A 14,117-nucleotide genomic window follows, 5' to 3' on the forward strand; every position below is an offset into this window, starting at 1 on the left:
TTATGATGTAAAATAAATGAATTCAGAATAAATGCATTGTCATGATGGGATTATATTTTGTTAATAAAGAGATATTGAACTTCACACTGATACAGTATGCTCCATAAATTGAACAACAATCAACTAATCTTTCTGCTTAATTTACTTCAGTGGAACTGCGTAAAGTGCTTCTGTATTCACAAGAAGATGCACGCAAAACACAAATAATGTTGACATTTTTCATCACAATTTTTATTTTGAATTTATAGAAAATGTATATAAATTACTGTCAAGGCTATTACAACTTCTTTGGGCATAATATCCATTTAATGTATTAGAAATTGAACTTAAAACAAAGAAGTAGTACATTTAAGTGGTTATTCTTTGGTTTTAGAGGGTAGGAAGGTGAGACTTACAACTTAGAGAGTGCTGTAAGTCTCCCTACCAAGGCCATAGCAGAGGATAGTGTCCAGTGTTTCAATTGGAAAAACACAGACATAATAAAGCTGGGAGAAGTAGATAAATGAGTCCCAAGTCTCTAGCCCTGTAGGAATGCACTGTGCCCCGTGTCTCAGGCTCTGAATGTGAGCCAGAATAATAGTGACCCTGGATGCCATTGCCAACTCTGATCCTCAGAAGTAATCCACATAACAGGTCATGTGAACATCTAGGCACTCAAAATGTTAGCACTGTAAACATAACATTGACATGAGGGGGGCAGTATGGAGGGAGGAGGGGGGTATAAAGGTTGAGGGGGGTATATGTAGATAATATTGTGCATTTACATGTCATGTATCACAATGTATTATTCTGATAATAATTTCCCATGAATAATTAAAAGTATGAAAACATTAGTGCATGTTAATTGTATTTAAATATTAGTGCATATGAAAAGTATTTGGCTTTATTACAGAGGAAGACGGAAGAGGCTAATTCAACAAAAAAACAGCAGTACCATAACGATGTCTCTTAAAGGAGACCGAGGCTCATTTAGATTTTCCACATCGCAAGGTTGCAGTGTCCATGTGTAAGAATCGAACATGCATCCTCGTCTCAATATCGAAGGTGTTTAGAATCTGAGGGGAGAAAGGCTAGTGGAATATAAGACTGATATGGCAGTATACAGTATATAAAGTATACAGTACAGTATATAAATAAATAAACAGTATATAAAGTAAAAAGAATAAAGTATACATTATATAAAGTAAACAGCATAAAGTATATCAAGTATACAGTATTGAAAGTATAATGTATATAAAGTATACCAGAATTTAAAGACACCAAATGTCACTGTTTTAATAGCTTGTGTTTGTATAACTCATAGTGAAATGGCATTTCCTTTTTTTTAATGAAACAGACAATTTGAATATCTTGTGCAATACACAGTTAACACCATACCTGTAGAAAATTTTCAAAAGTGATTCCTTCATAGAATTCATCAGGTTCCTGAAAAACAAAGTAACCCAATTCAAGCAATATGGCATGATGACCTGTTCTTAGGCACGACACGAAGCAGTACACAGTAGAACGGTACTTTGCACTTCAAAATAAGGTGTGGTTCACTGTAATTAATCGCGCTATCAGCATATCTTACTCATATACCTACTTCATCAACTATTTGATCAGTAGTACAATAAAGCAGTGTTAGTGATAACCCCGTTACCATTTTGCCCCTGGTAGTGCTTGCCACTTCCAGCATGGCAGCGTCTGCGATGGCTTTGGCGGTTTCCTGTCCGATAGTGCCAGCCTTAGATAGGAGCTCCTCCACCACCTAGATAGAAAACAGCACAATGGTCCATAAAACATTTATTCATTTATTGTGTTATCTTGAATTTCTGATGTACACGCAATTCAGCTTTAAAGCTGCCATGAATATTGGAATAAACTCAATTTATACTAAAATGGTCGATGATAAACCGTCCATCACAAAGCGTCACAGGGATAGGAGTGCTGACAGGATCAGTATTGCGTTTTAGATCCTAATGTAAAAGATTACTATGTGGACAGTGGGACCTGATGTTACATCAGCACTACTTCTCTGAGACACTTTGGGGGGAATTCCGACCCGAGTTAAACACACCGGTAAATGGATAGTCCCTTATATGCACTTTTCTCTCTATGAGTATACTGACCTTGATCTTAAGCATGAGAATAGCATGCTATTCACCCTGCTGTTCGTTTGGGGTGGAGATCAAATAAATGAAAGTTTGGCTGTGGTGTCTACAGATACACCGGATTCTGACCTTGACTTAAATCCCACCTTTACATGCGCTGAAACTGTGAATAAGGGCGAGAAACCTGTCGGCTCCAAGTGGAACAACATCAACTTAATTTTTTTCTGATGGAAATAACACCATTCTCCATGCACTGCCATTTACAGATTGATAAGAACTATTGATAAGAGCTGGGTAAATGAGTAAGCCGTAACGACAGGACCATTGTCATCACAGTTCCATGATTATTAGGGTAGATTTATAGGACTACTGTTCAACCCCTACTGTACACTGTTCTCACTTTACAATATGTCATGGATTGAACAATTGAATATGGTCAATTTCAGGATGAATCAAACAACTGTATTTTAATTGATTTTATTCATAAATACTTTCCTACCCCTAAATAATATACAAGATCAGAGTATTTTTAAATCTACCAATTGGTTCTGAAACAGAGATGAATATGCATATATTTAGATGGCTTTCATTAATTGATCCCTAATATTCTGAACCCTTCTCTCCATAAATTCTAGTGAGTCTGTCAAGAAAATTCAAATTAAAGATAGGCCTACACTAAATTCAAATTAAAGATAGGCCTACACAAAATTCAAATTAAAGATAGGCCTACACAAAATTCAAATTAAAGATAGGCCTACACAAAATTCAAATTAAAGATAGGCCTACACAAAATTCAAATTAAAGATAGGCCTACACAAAATTCAAATTAAAGATAGGCCTACACAAAATTCAAATTAAAGATAGGCCTACACAAAATTCAAATTAAAGATAGGCCTACACTAAATTCAAATTAAAGATAGGCCTACACTAAATTCAAATTAAAGATAGGCCTACACAAAATTCAAATTAAAGATAGGCCTACACTAAATTCAAATTAAAGATAGGCCTACACTAAATTCAAATTAAAGATAGGCCTACACTAAATTCAAATTAAAGATAGGCCTACACTAAATTCAAATTAAAGATAGGCCTACACAAAATTCAAATTAAAGATAGGCCTACACTAAATTCAAAGGGATGGCTTCAGATAAATTTACTGAAAAACATATTGAATGTAAACTCCACGAGAAAATCTGTTGGCTAGCAAGTGGGAGGGGTTTTCAGCAGTTGAATTAAATGAATTCAGTGCGCCAAGGGAACCATGCCTGCAAAGCCTGTTACACACCAGCACAAGGTGAAATCCAACTACTGAGAAGTGTGTAGGAAAGGCGTACATTTCCCAAGTCTGAATCGGGCCCTTTGCGAATACAGGCCCTGGGCCTGGAGGACTATGGTGAGGAGAGAGAAGTAAAGGGAGGCGTTACCCGTCTGTACTCCTCCAGGTTGATGGTGCCGTCGCTGTCTGTGTCATGCATGTTGAACAGAACTGGAGAGACAATAAAGAGGAACAAGCTAAACAGTATGTTTTTTACCAAATATTTTCTCTATAGAAAAATAGTGTAACTTAAGGGTCTCTTACTATCATTGTTCAGGGGAAGGATATGACTCTAATGGCTCTAATGACTCTAATGAATGATTAGAAAACTATTTGCCTCTGAGATTCAGCCATGATTATGAGGATCAAGACAGACTGGCTGGTGCACTTTAGGCCGTATTTAGATTCTAGACAAGAGTATGATTACTGAACTGAAACTTTGTTAGAATTCTATCTACGCTTGAAGAATAGCCCTTAGAATAGAAACTCAGAATATGTTATTTTTCTTCAATTATAAATCTTGGTGTTGACTTAGTATCAAACCCATGTATTCTGCATGACTCAAGACCACGTTAGCTCACTGAGTTAAAGCCTAGGCATTAGCCCAGGGTACTAACCCAAGTCTTAGACAATCTTACTTTACTCATCACCAAACCAAACTCACATCGTAGTTTCTCCCTCCTCAGGTTCTCTCTCTCCTCCTCCGTTAGGCCCATGGCTGCTGGGCGGAAGTGCGTCATCACCATAAGGAACTCCTCAAAGCCAATCTCCTGGACTGTACCCGTCTCATTCTGGTGGAGGTTTCTGTATCAGGATACAGAGGAGGCATTTAGCTGGTTAAACCAGGCTCACCAGTGAGGGCAGGGTTCAGTTTGGTTCAACCAAACAATTAGAGAGGCATAAAGTTACAGTTACATGGCAATTTACTGACTGCCATGTGCTGAACATGCTTCACGACTAAAGCCTTCACAGCATCACTGATTACTTCATGAACAAAACTCTTGTCTATGTGTAATAACTTGGTTATAACAGTCAATGGCAGTAAAGATGTATTGCATGAGTGATTTCAATATTTTCAATATTGTTTTTTATTTTATATATTTTTTACCTATTTTTCTCCCCAATTTCGTGGTATCGAATTTGTAGTTACAGTCTTGTCTCATCACTGCAACTCCCGTACGGACTCGGGAGAGGCGAAGGTCGAGAGCCGTGCGTCCTCCGAAACACAACCCAACCAAGCTGTACTGCTTCTTGACACAATACCCACTTAACCCGGAAGCCAGCCACCACCAATGTGTCGGAGGATATTTTCCATATTACACTTTGGCTATATACTCACCTTTTATCAAAGAATGCATTAATAATTTGAGCCCGGATTGGATTGTTATCTAGAGCAGGGATGCTGGCCAAATCCTCTCGACTGCAGAAGAAACATGATATGACAATACGTTAGTAACAAGTCAACAACAAAACAGAAAACATGATATAATAGTTATTTACCTCTATTAATCAAAGTTAAATGGCGTCTTTTTTTTCTAAAGGTCAAGGTTATTGTTCTGTCAATACATATTATTTCAATTCAGTACAGTACAGAATATCAAAAATAAATACTTGCACACTCCCTTTTTCTTTCTAAAGGGAACGCCTGTGCAATCTATCACTATGTCACTATGCAAGGCAACCTGCCAATGATGAGTGATTGTGTGTGTGTGTGTGTGTGTGTGTGTGTGTGTGTGTGTGTGTGTGTGTGTGTGTGTGTATGTGTGTGTGTGTGTGTGTGTGTGTGTGTGTGTGTGTGTGTGTTTGTGTGTAGTGTCAATGTGTGTGTGTGTGTGTGTGTGTGATGTGTGTGTGTATGTGTGTGTGTGTGTGTGTGTGTGTGTGTGTTCATGTGTGTGTGTGTCCCACTGTGTGTGTGTGTGCTATGTCTGTGTGGGCCATAACATAAATACCCACAATGCAACACATTCAAGAGGACTTAGCAGGCACTATTTTAGGCCTAGATTCAATCAGATCATGCGTTAACCGACGATAGCCGACACCCGCATAGCTGATGTTTTGGAGGTGTCGGAGGTGGAACTGCTGAGCAGCTGCTCTTGTTCATTGTCACGAAGCCACACTCATCCCACTAATATTAGTTCAGAAGGAGAAAGTGTGGGCGATATAGAAATAATGACACTCACATTTAAAATAATTAAACAAAATGATGAGGATTTCTATCGGCCTAATCGAGGTGTAGATTACATCTCACATTCAAGTCTTCAAACTTATAAACAAGGCTGCATGAGATTTCTCATAATGCGACTCCGTGCAGGCAGGTGTAGATTTACAGTGGGGCAAAAAAGGGCGCTGGTGGACCGTATGAGGGCGTTGGTGGACCGTATGAGGGTGTTGGGGAACTGTATGAGGGCGTTGGTGGATTGTATGAGGGCGTTGGTGGATTGTATGAGGACGTTGGTGGATTGTATGAGGGCGTTGGTTGGATTGTATGAGGGCGTTGGTGGACTGTATGAGTGCGTTGGTGGATTGTATGAGGGCGTTGGTGGACTGTATGAGGGCGTTAGTGGACTGTATGAGGGTGTTGGGGAACTGTATGAGGGCATTGGTGGACCGTATGAGGGCGTTGGTGGACCGTATGAGGGTGTTGGTGGACCGTATGAGGGCGTTGGTGGACCGTATGAGGGCGTTGGTGGACTGTATGAGGGCGTTAGTGGACTGTATGAGGGTGTTGGGGAACTGTATGAGGGCGTTGGTGGACCGTATGAGCGCGTTGGTGGACCGTATGAGGGCGTTGGTGGACCGTATGAGGGCGTTGGTGGATTGTATGAGGGCGTTGGTGGACCGTATGAGGGCGTTGGTGGATTGTATGAGGGCGTTGGTGGATTGTATGAGGGCGTTGGTGGACCATATGAGGGCGTTGGTGGATTGTATGAGGGCGTTGGTGGACTGTATGAGGGCGTTGGTGGATTGTATGAGGGCGTTGGTGGACTGTATTAGGGTGTTGGGGAACTGTATGAGGGCATTGGTGGATTGTATGAGGGCGTTGGTGGATGGTATGAGGGTGTTGGTGGACTGTATGAGAGCATTGGTGGATTGTATGAGGGCGTTGGTGGACTGTATGAGGGCGTTGGTGGACTGTATGAGGGCGCTAGTGGACTGTATGAGGGTGTTGTGGAACTGTATGAGGGCGTTGACTGTATGAGGGCGTTGGTGGACTGTATGAGGGCGTTGGTGGACCGTATGAGGGCGTTGGTGGACTGTACTGTATGAGGGCGTTGGTGGACTGTATGAGGGCAGTGGTGGATTGTATGAGGGCGTTGGTGGACTGTATGAGGGTGTTGGGGAACTGTATGAGGGCGTTGGTGGATTGTATGAGGGCGTTGGTGGATTGTATGAGGGCGTTGGTCGATTGTATGAGGGCGTTGGTGGACTGTATGAGGGCGTTGGTGGACTGTATGAGGGCGTTGGTGGATTGTATGAGGGCGTTGGTGGATTGTATGAGGGCGTTGGTGGACTGTATGAGGGCGTTGGTGGACTGTATGAGGGCGTTGGTGGACCGTATGAGGGTGTTGGTGGACCGTATGAGGGCGTTGGTGGACTGTATGAGGGCGTTAGTGGACTGTATGAGGGTGTTGGGAAACTGTATGAGGGCGTTGGTGGACCGTATGAGGGGCGTTGGTGGACTGTATGAGGGCATTGGTGGACTGTATGAGGGCGTTGGTGGATTGTATGAGGGCGTTGGTGGACTGTATGAGGGCGTTGGTGGATTGTATGAGGGCGTTGGTGGATTGTATGAGGGCGTTGTGGATTGTATGAGGGCGTTGGTGGATTGTATGAGGGCGTTGGTGGACTGTATGAGGGCGTTGGTGGACTGTATGAGGGCGTTGGTGGATTGTATGAGGGCGTTGGTGGATTGTATGAGGGCGTTGGTGGATTGTATGAGGGCGTTGGTGGACTGTATGAGGGCGTTGGTGGACCGTATGAGGGCGTTGGTGGACCGTATGAGGGTGTTGGTGGACCGTATGAGGGTGTTGGTGGACCGTATGAAGGCGTTGGTGGACTGTATGAGGGCGTTAGTGGACTGTATGAGGGTGTTGGGGAACTGTATGAGGGCGTTGGTGGACCGTATGAGGGCGTTGGTGGACTGTATGAGGGCATTGGTGGACTGTATGAGGGCGTTGGTGGATTGTATGAGGGCGTTGGTGGACTGTATGAGGGCGTTGGTGGATTGTATGAGGGCGTTGGTGGACTGTATTAGGGTGTTGGTGGACTGTATTAGGGTGTTGGGGAACTGTATGAGGCCGTTGGTGGATTGTATGAGGGCGTTGGTGGATTGTATGAGGGCGTTGGTGGATTGTATGAGGGCGTTGGTGGACTGTATTAGGGTGTTGGGGAACTGTATGAGGGCGTTGGTGGATTGTATGAGGGTGTAGGTGGACCGTATGAGGGCGTTGGTGGACTGTATGAGGGTGTTGGGGAACTGTATGAGGGCGTTGGTGGACCATATGAGGGCGTTGGTGGACCGTATGAGGGCGTTGGTGGACCGTATGAGGGCGTTGGTGGATTGTATGAGGGCGTTGGTGGACCGTATGAGGGCATTGGTGGATTGTATGAGGGCGTTGGTGGATTGTATGAGGGCGTTGGTGGACCGTATGAGGGCGTTGGTGGATTGTATGAGGGCGTTGGTGGATTGTATGAGGGCGTTGGTGGACTGTATGAGGGCGTTGGTGGATTGTATGAGGGCGTTGGTGGACTGTATTAGGGTGTTGGGGAACTGTATGAGGGCGTTGGTGGATTGTATGAGGGCTTTGGTGGATTGTATGAGGGCGTTGGTGGATTGTATGAGGGCGTTGGTGGATTGTATGAGGGCGTTGGTGGACTGTATGAGTGCGTTGGTGGATTGTATGAGGGAGTTGGTGGACTGTATGAGGGCGTTGGTGGATTGTATGAGGGCGTTGGTGGACTGTATGAGGGCGTTGGTGATTGTATGAGGGCGTTGGTGGACTGTATTAGGGTGTTGGGGAACTGTATGAGGGCGTTGGTGGATTGTATGAGGGCGTTGGTGGACTGTATGAGGGCGTTGGTGGACCGTATGAGGGTGTTGGTGGACCGTATGAGGGCGTTGGTGGACTGTATGAGGGCGTTGGTGGACTGTATGAGGGTGTTGGGGAACCGTATGAGGGCATTGGTGGACTGTATGAGGGCGTTGGTGGACCGTATGAGGGTGTTGGTGGACCGTATGAGGGCGTTGGTGGACTGTATGAGGGCGTTGGTGGATTGTATGAGGGCGTTGGTGGACTGTATTAGGGTGTTGGGGAACTGTATGAGGGCGTTGATGGATTGTATGAGGGCGTTGGTGGATTGTATGAGGACGTTGGTGGATTGTATGAGGGCGTTGGTGGACTGTATGAGAGCGTTGGTGGATTGTATGAGGGCGTTGGTGGACTGTATGAGGGCGTTGGTGGACTGTATGAGGGCGTTGGTGGACTGTATGAGGGCGTTGGTGGACTGTATGAAGGCGTTGGTGGACTGTATGAGGGCGTTGGTGGATTGTATGAGGGCGTTGGTGGACTGTATGAGGGCGTTGGTGGACTGTATGAGGGCGTTGGTGGACTGTATGAGGGCGCTAGTGGACTGTATGAGGGCGTTGGTGGACTGTATGGGGGCGTTGGTGGATTGTATGAGGGCGTTGGTGGACCGTATGAGGGCGTTGGTGACAATACCTTAGTGTCTCCTCATTGTTACTCAGCTGTCTGAATCTCTTGTTGATGTTGCCAATCTGCTCCAGGGAAACTGAAAGAAACCAATCACAGTAGTTTAGAGCAGATTAGCATTCGCAATTTATCAGTAGTGAGCCACTTAAGACTTAAAGTCCTAATAACTTGAGAGTATTGTATTTACAGATACACCGCCCTCCTAGACTGGTTGGCTATCTTTACACTGCTTTTCATTTTCATTCAAGCTTTCCTTCTGGATTCTATCTGTTGTGAAATGCAAAACGTGTCAATGAACTGTAGCAAAACATAAGGTGCAAACAGGTACAGAACAGATAGACCTGTTCAGAACTGTGACAACAATGGGCCTACGACACAATCAGCCTGATGATAAAAACACAATCAGCCTGATGATAAAAACACAATCAGCCTGATGGAAAAACAAACACACTGGTGTGATTATATTTGCATTCAAAGGGAACTTTGAATTATTGACTTATGTGTGAGCTAATGTCTTCACATGAGCATTTGAATGTTATGGTTGCTAGATACAGTTATAGAACCATAGTTTGTGATATTTGGAAGAGGTTATTTAGCCGACAATAGTGTTTATTTTAAAGGAGGAACTTGCTTCACCTCTCAGTGCCTGTTAAGAGCACATACTCAAATGCATATTTACAGGAGCAACAACTACTGTAGGTGAATATGCTTCAGTAACCACAGAACAATAGGCTACCACACACTAGACTTTGCACAGGCAGGTGTAGAGATTAATGTAGGTGGGGGTGCATTCATTGTCAAGATCTCCATTCTCACTTTACACACACGGTAATAAACTTAAGTTGGAATTTTATTGGAAACGGTCCATGATCAATCAGAGTATTATTATCAGTCTTCATTGAACTCTCTCACCCTCTCTTCTGAAAATCAGTCATCCCGTTTATGAAAGCAGCCAGCTGATAAGATTAGCAGATCAATGTTCCAAACACCTAGCTACCACTTCAAACCTGTACATGTTATACACTGAGGAGAAGCTAACCTGTACTTCATCCACGTGTTATACACTGAGGAGACGCTAACCTGTACTTCATCCACGTGTTATACACTGAGGAGACGCTAACCTGTACTTCATCCACGTGTTATACACTGAGGAGACGCTAACCTGTACTTCATCCACGTGTTATACACTGAGGGGAAGCTAACCTGTACTTCATCCACGTGTTATACACTGAGGAGAAGCTAACCTGTACTTCATCCACGTGTTATACACTGAGGAGACGCTAACCTGTACTTCATCCACGTGTTATACACTGAGGAGAAGCTAACCTGTACTTCATCCACGTGTTATACACTGAGGAGAAGCTAACCTGTACTTCATCCACGTGTTATACACTGAGGAGAAGCTAACCTGTACTTCATCCACGTGTTATACACTGAGGAGACGCTAACCTGTACTTCATCCACCTGTTATACACTGACGGGAAGCTAACCTGTACTTCATCCACGTGTTATACACTGAGGAGAAGCTAACCTGTACTTCATCCACGTGTTATACACTGAGGGGAAGCTAACCTGTACTTCATTCACGTGTTATACACTGAGGGGAAGCTAACCTGTACTTCATCCACGTGTTATACACTGAGGAGAAGCTAACCTGTACTTCATCCACGTGTTATACACTGAGGGGAAGCTAACCTGTACTTCATCCACGTGTTATACACTGAGGAGAAGCTAACCTGTACTTCATCCACGTGTTATACACTGAGGAGAAGCTAACCTGTACTTCATCCACGTGTTATACACTGAGGAGAAGCTAACCTGTACTTCATCCACGTGTTATACACTGAGGAGAAGCTAACCTGTACTTCATCCATGTGTTATACACTGAGGAGAAGCTAACCTGTACTTCATCCACGTGTTATACACTGACGGGAAGCTAACCTGTACTTCATCCACGTGTTATACACTGAGGAGAAGCTAACCTTCATCCACGTGTTATACACTGAGGGGAAGCTACTTCATCCACGTGTTATACACTGAGGGAAGCTAACCTGTACTTCATCCACGTGTTATACACTGAGGAGAAGCTAACCTGTACTTCATCCACGTGTTATACACTGACGGGAAGCTAACCTGTACTTCATCCACGTGTTATACACTGATACACTGAGGAAGCTAACCTGTACTTCATCCACGTGTTATACACTACAACTGTACTTCATCCACGTGTTATACACTGAGGGGAAGCTAACCTGTACTTCATCCATGTGTTATACACTGAGGAGAAGCTAACCTGTACTTCATCCACGTGTTATACACTGAGGGGAAGCTAACCTGTACTTCATCCACGTGTTATACACTGAGGAGAAGCTAACCTGTACTTCATTCACGTGTTATACACTGAGGAGAAGCTAACCTGTACTTCATCCACGTGTTATACACTGAGGAGAAGCTAACCTGTACTTCATCCACCTGTTATACACTAAGGAGAAGCTAACCTGTACTTCATCCATGTGTTATACACTGAGGGGAAGCTAACCTGTACTTCATCCACGTGTTATACACTGAGGAGAAGCTAACCTGTAATCCACGTGTTATACACTGAGGGAAGCTAACCTGTACTTCATCCACGTGTTATACACTGAGGAGAAGCTAACCTGTACTTCATTCACGTGTTATACACTGAGGAGAAGCTAACCTGTACTTCATCCACGTGAGAGAGAAGCTAACCTGTACTTCATCCACGTGTTATACACTGAGGAGAAGCTAACCTGTACTTCATCCACCTGTTATACACTGAGGAGAAGCTAACCTGTACTTCATCCATGTGTTATACACTGAGGGAAGCTAACCTGTACTTCATCCACGTGTTATACACTGAGGGGAAGCTAACCTGTACTTCATCCACGTGTTATACACTGAGGGGAAGCTAACCTGTACTTCATCCACGTGTTATACACTGAGGAGAAGCTAACCTGTACTTCATCCACGTGTTATACACTGACGGGAAGCTAACCTGTACTTCATCCACGTGTTATACACTGAGGAGAAGCTAACCTGTACTTCATCCACTTGTTATACACTGAGGGGAAGCAACACTTTTCACTTCCAAAAATACTGTGATATTTGTTGGACTGTCAATTAATTTTTAGATACATAATTGACAGTGCAATTTTGAAATCACAAATTATTATTTTTACTACAAAGTAAAAAATCTGACTATAGAGTAGCCTGTAGACTCAACATATTAATCTTGCATGGAGCCATATTGGCAAGTTGCATGACATTCTATACATCTGGTTCAATAAACAGTGGTCCCTCTGTCCTTACCTACCACCACCTACCACCTTCTAATCAAATGTTCAATTGAATGACAGAAGGACAATCCAACTATTGTCTATTCATGTGAAAACAGCCAGAATACAGCATCTCATTCTGTGCTCTTCAGAAGACTGACCAAAGAAATGTGACTATGCAATTCAGAATTCTAGTTTGAAATATGAACTGAGGAGGCACTTCTAGATTTGCTACACTGCCCCGGTCAACTGTAAGTGCTGTTATTGTGAAGTGGATACATCTAGGAACAACACTGGCTCAGCCGTGAAGTGGTAGGCCACACAAGCTCACAGAACGGGATCGCCAGGTGCTGAAGCGCATAGCACGTACAAATCGTCTGTCCTCGGTTGCAACACTCACTACTGGGTAGCAAACTGCCTCTGGAAGCAACTTCAGCACAATAACTGTTTGTCAGGAGCTTCATGCAATGATTTTACTTTTGCCTAGCAGCCGCACGCACACAAGCCTAAGATCACCATGCGCGATGCCAAGCATCGGCTGGAGTGGTGTAAAGCTCGCCGCCATTGGACTCTGGAGCAGTGGAAATGTGTTCACTGGAGTGATGAATCACGCTTCACCATCTGGCAATCCAATAGACAAGTTTTTAGGTTTTGCGCATGCCAGAAAAACGCTACCTGCACCAATGCATAGTGCCAACTGTAAAGTTTGGTGGAGGAGAAATAATGATCTGGGGCTGTTTTTCATGGTTCGGGCTAGGCCAATTAGTTCCAGTGAAAGGGAATCTTAACACTACAGCATACAAAGACATTCTAGACAATCTTGTGCTTTCAATTCTGTGGCAACAGTTTGGGGAAAATGTTCCTGTTTCAGCATGACAATGCCCCCATGCACAATGCGAGGTCCATACAGAAATTGTTTTTCAAGTTCAGTGTGGAAGAACTTTAGTGGCCTGCACAGAGCCCTAACCTCAACCCCATCGAACACCTTTGGGATGAATTGGAAAGCCAACTGCGAGCCAGGCCTAATCGCCCAACATTACCCGACCTCACTAATGCCCTTGTGGCTAAATGGAAGCAAGTCCCTGCAGCAATGTTCCAACATCTAGTGGAAAGCCTTCCCAGAAGGGTGGAGGCTGTTATAGCAGTAAAGGGGTTACCAATTCCATATTAATGCCCATGATTTTGGAATATATTCAGTGAGCGGGTGTCCACATACTTTTGGACATGTCGAGTATTTTCCCTTCATCAAAGTTTAGTCTATTTATTGATAAATAAAGAGTTGTTTTGAATTTGATTATAATCAAATAGAAAGTGAAATAAAACTGTTAAGAGTATTGTAAAGCCTAGGCTACTTACATCCAGTTCGATCAGCCAGATCTTGGAACTCGTGTTCAGTGCCCGCAGACTGCGAGGCTCCCATTGCGATTATTCTCAAAAGAGCTGCAAATGCGCATTGAAGTTCTTTCAGGAGCGCACTATGATCTTAACCGCAGGTAAAACTACTTGAGTTGTACCGTCCTCACTAGTACCAAGAAGCTCTTTCCTCTGCTTTCATAAGGAAGTTAGTAACATACTCTTTATTATGGTCCATTGGGAGAGACGCTGTGCTGACTTCCCCAAGGTCCTAAAACAGTGTACCATTGTAGAGGAATATATATCGATTTTTTTTACACGAGTCAATTCAGAATGAGTCGACTGT

At 43.6% G+C, this 14,117-nt stretch overlaps 1 protein-coding gene across 1 annotated transcript; it reads right to left on the reverse strand.

Moving 5' to 3' along the window:
- Positions 1-204: 204 nt before the first annotated feature.
- On the reverse strand, positions 205-14,019 carry tesca (tescalcin a). The gene is made up of 8 exons (XM_024438199.2): positions 13,775-14,019; positions 9,132-9,201; positions 4,748-4,828; positions 4,073-4,212; positions 3,518-3,579; positions 1,643-1,750; positions 1,378-1,425; positions 205-1,055 (listed from the first exon to the last, which is right to left on the reverse strand). The coding sequence occupies exons 1-8, from the start codon at positions 13,836-13,838 to the stop codon at positions 966-968; spliced, it is 663 nt and encodes a 220-aa protein (XP_024293967.1). The 5' UTR covers positions 13,839-14,019; the 3' UTR covers positions 205-965.
- Positions 14,020-14,117: the final 98 nt, after the last annotated feature.

The sequence above is a fragment of the Oncorhynchus tshawytscha genome, linkage group LG12 (assembly GCF_018296145.1).
Source record: "Oncorhynchus tshawytscha isolate Ot180627B linkage group LG12, Otsh_v2.0, whole genome shotgun sequence".
NCBI classification, from domain to species: domain Eukaryota; kingdom Metazoa; phylum Chordata; class Actinopteri; order Salmoniformes; family Salmonidae; genus Oncorhynchus; species Oncorhynchus tshawytscha.

Coding starts and splice junctions, on each gene's coding strand:
- tesca (XM_024438199.2), bottom strand. CDS start 13,838: ATGGGAGCCTCGCAGTCTGCGGGCACTGAACACGAGTTCCAAGATCTG. Junction 3,580..4,072: donor GAGGAGGGAGAAACTACGAT/GTGAGTTTGGTT, acceptor TTGTCTCTCCAG/TTCTGTTCAACATGCATGAC. Junction 1,426..1,642: donor GCACTACCAGGGGCAAAATG/GTAACGGGGTTA, acceptor TTTGTTTTTCAG/GAACCTGATGAATTCTATGA.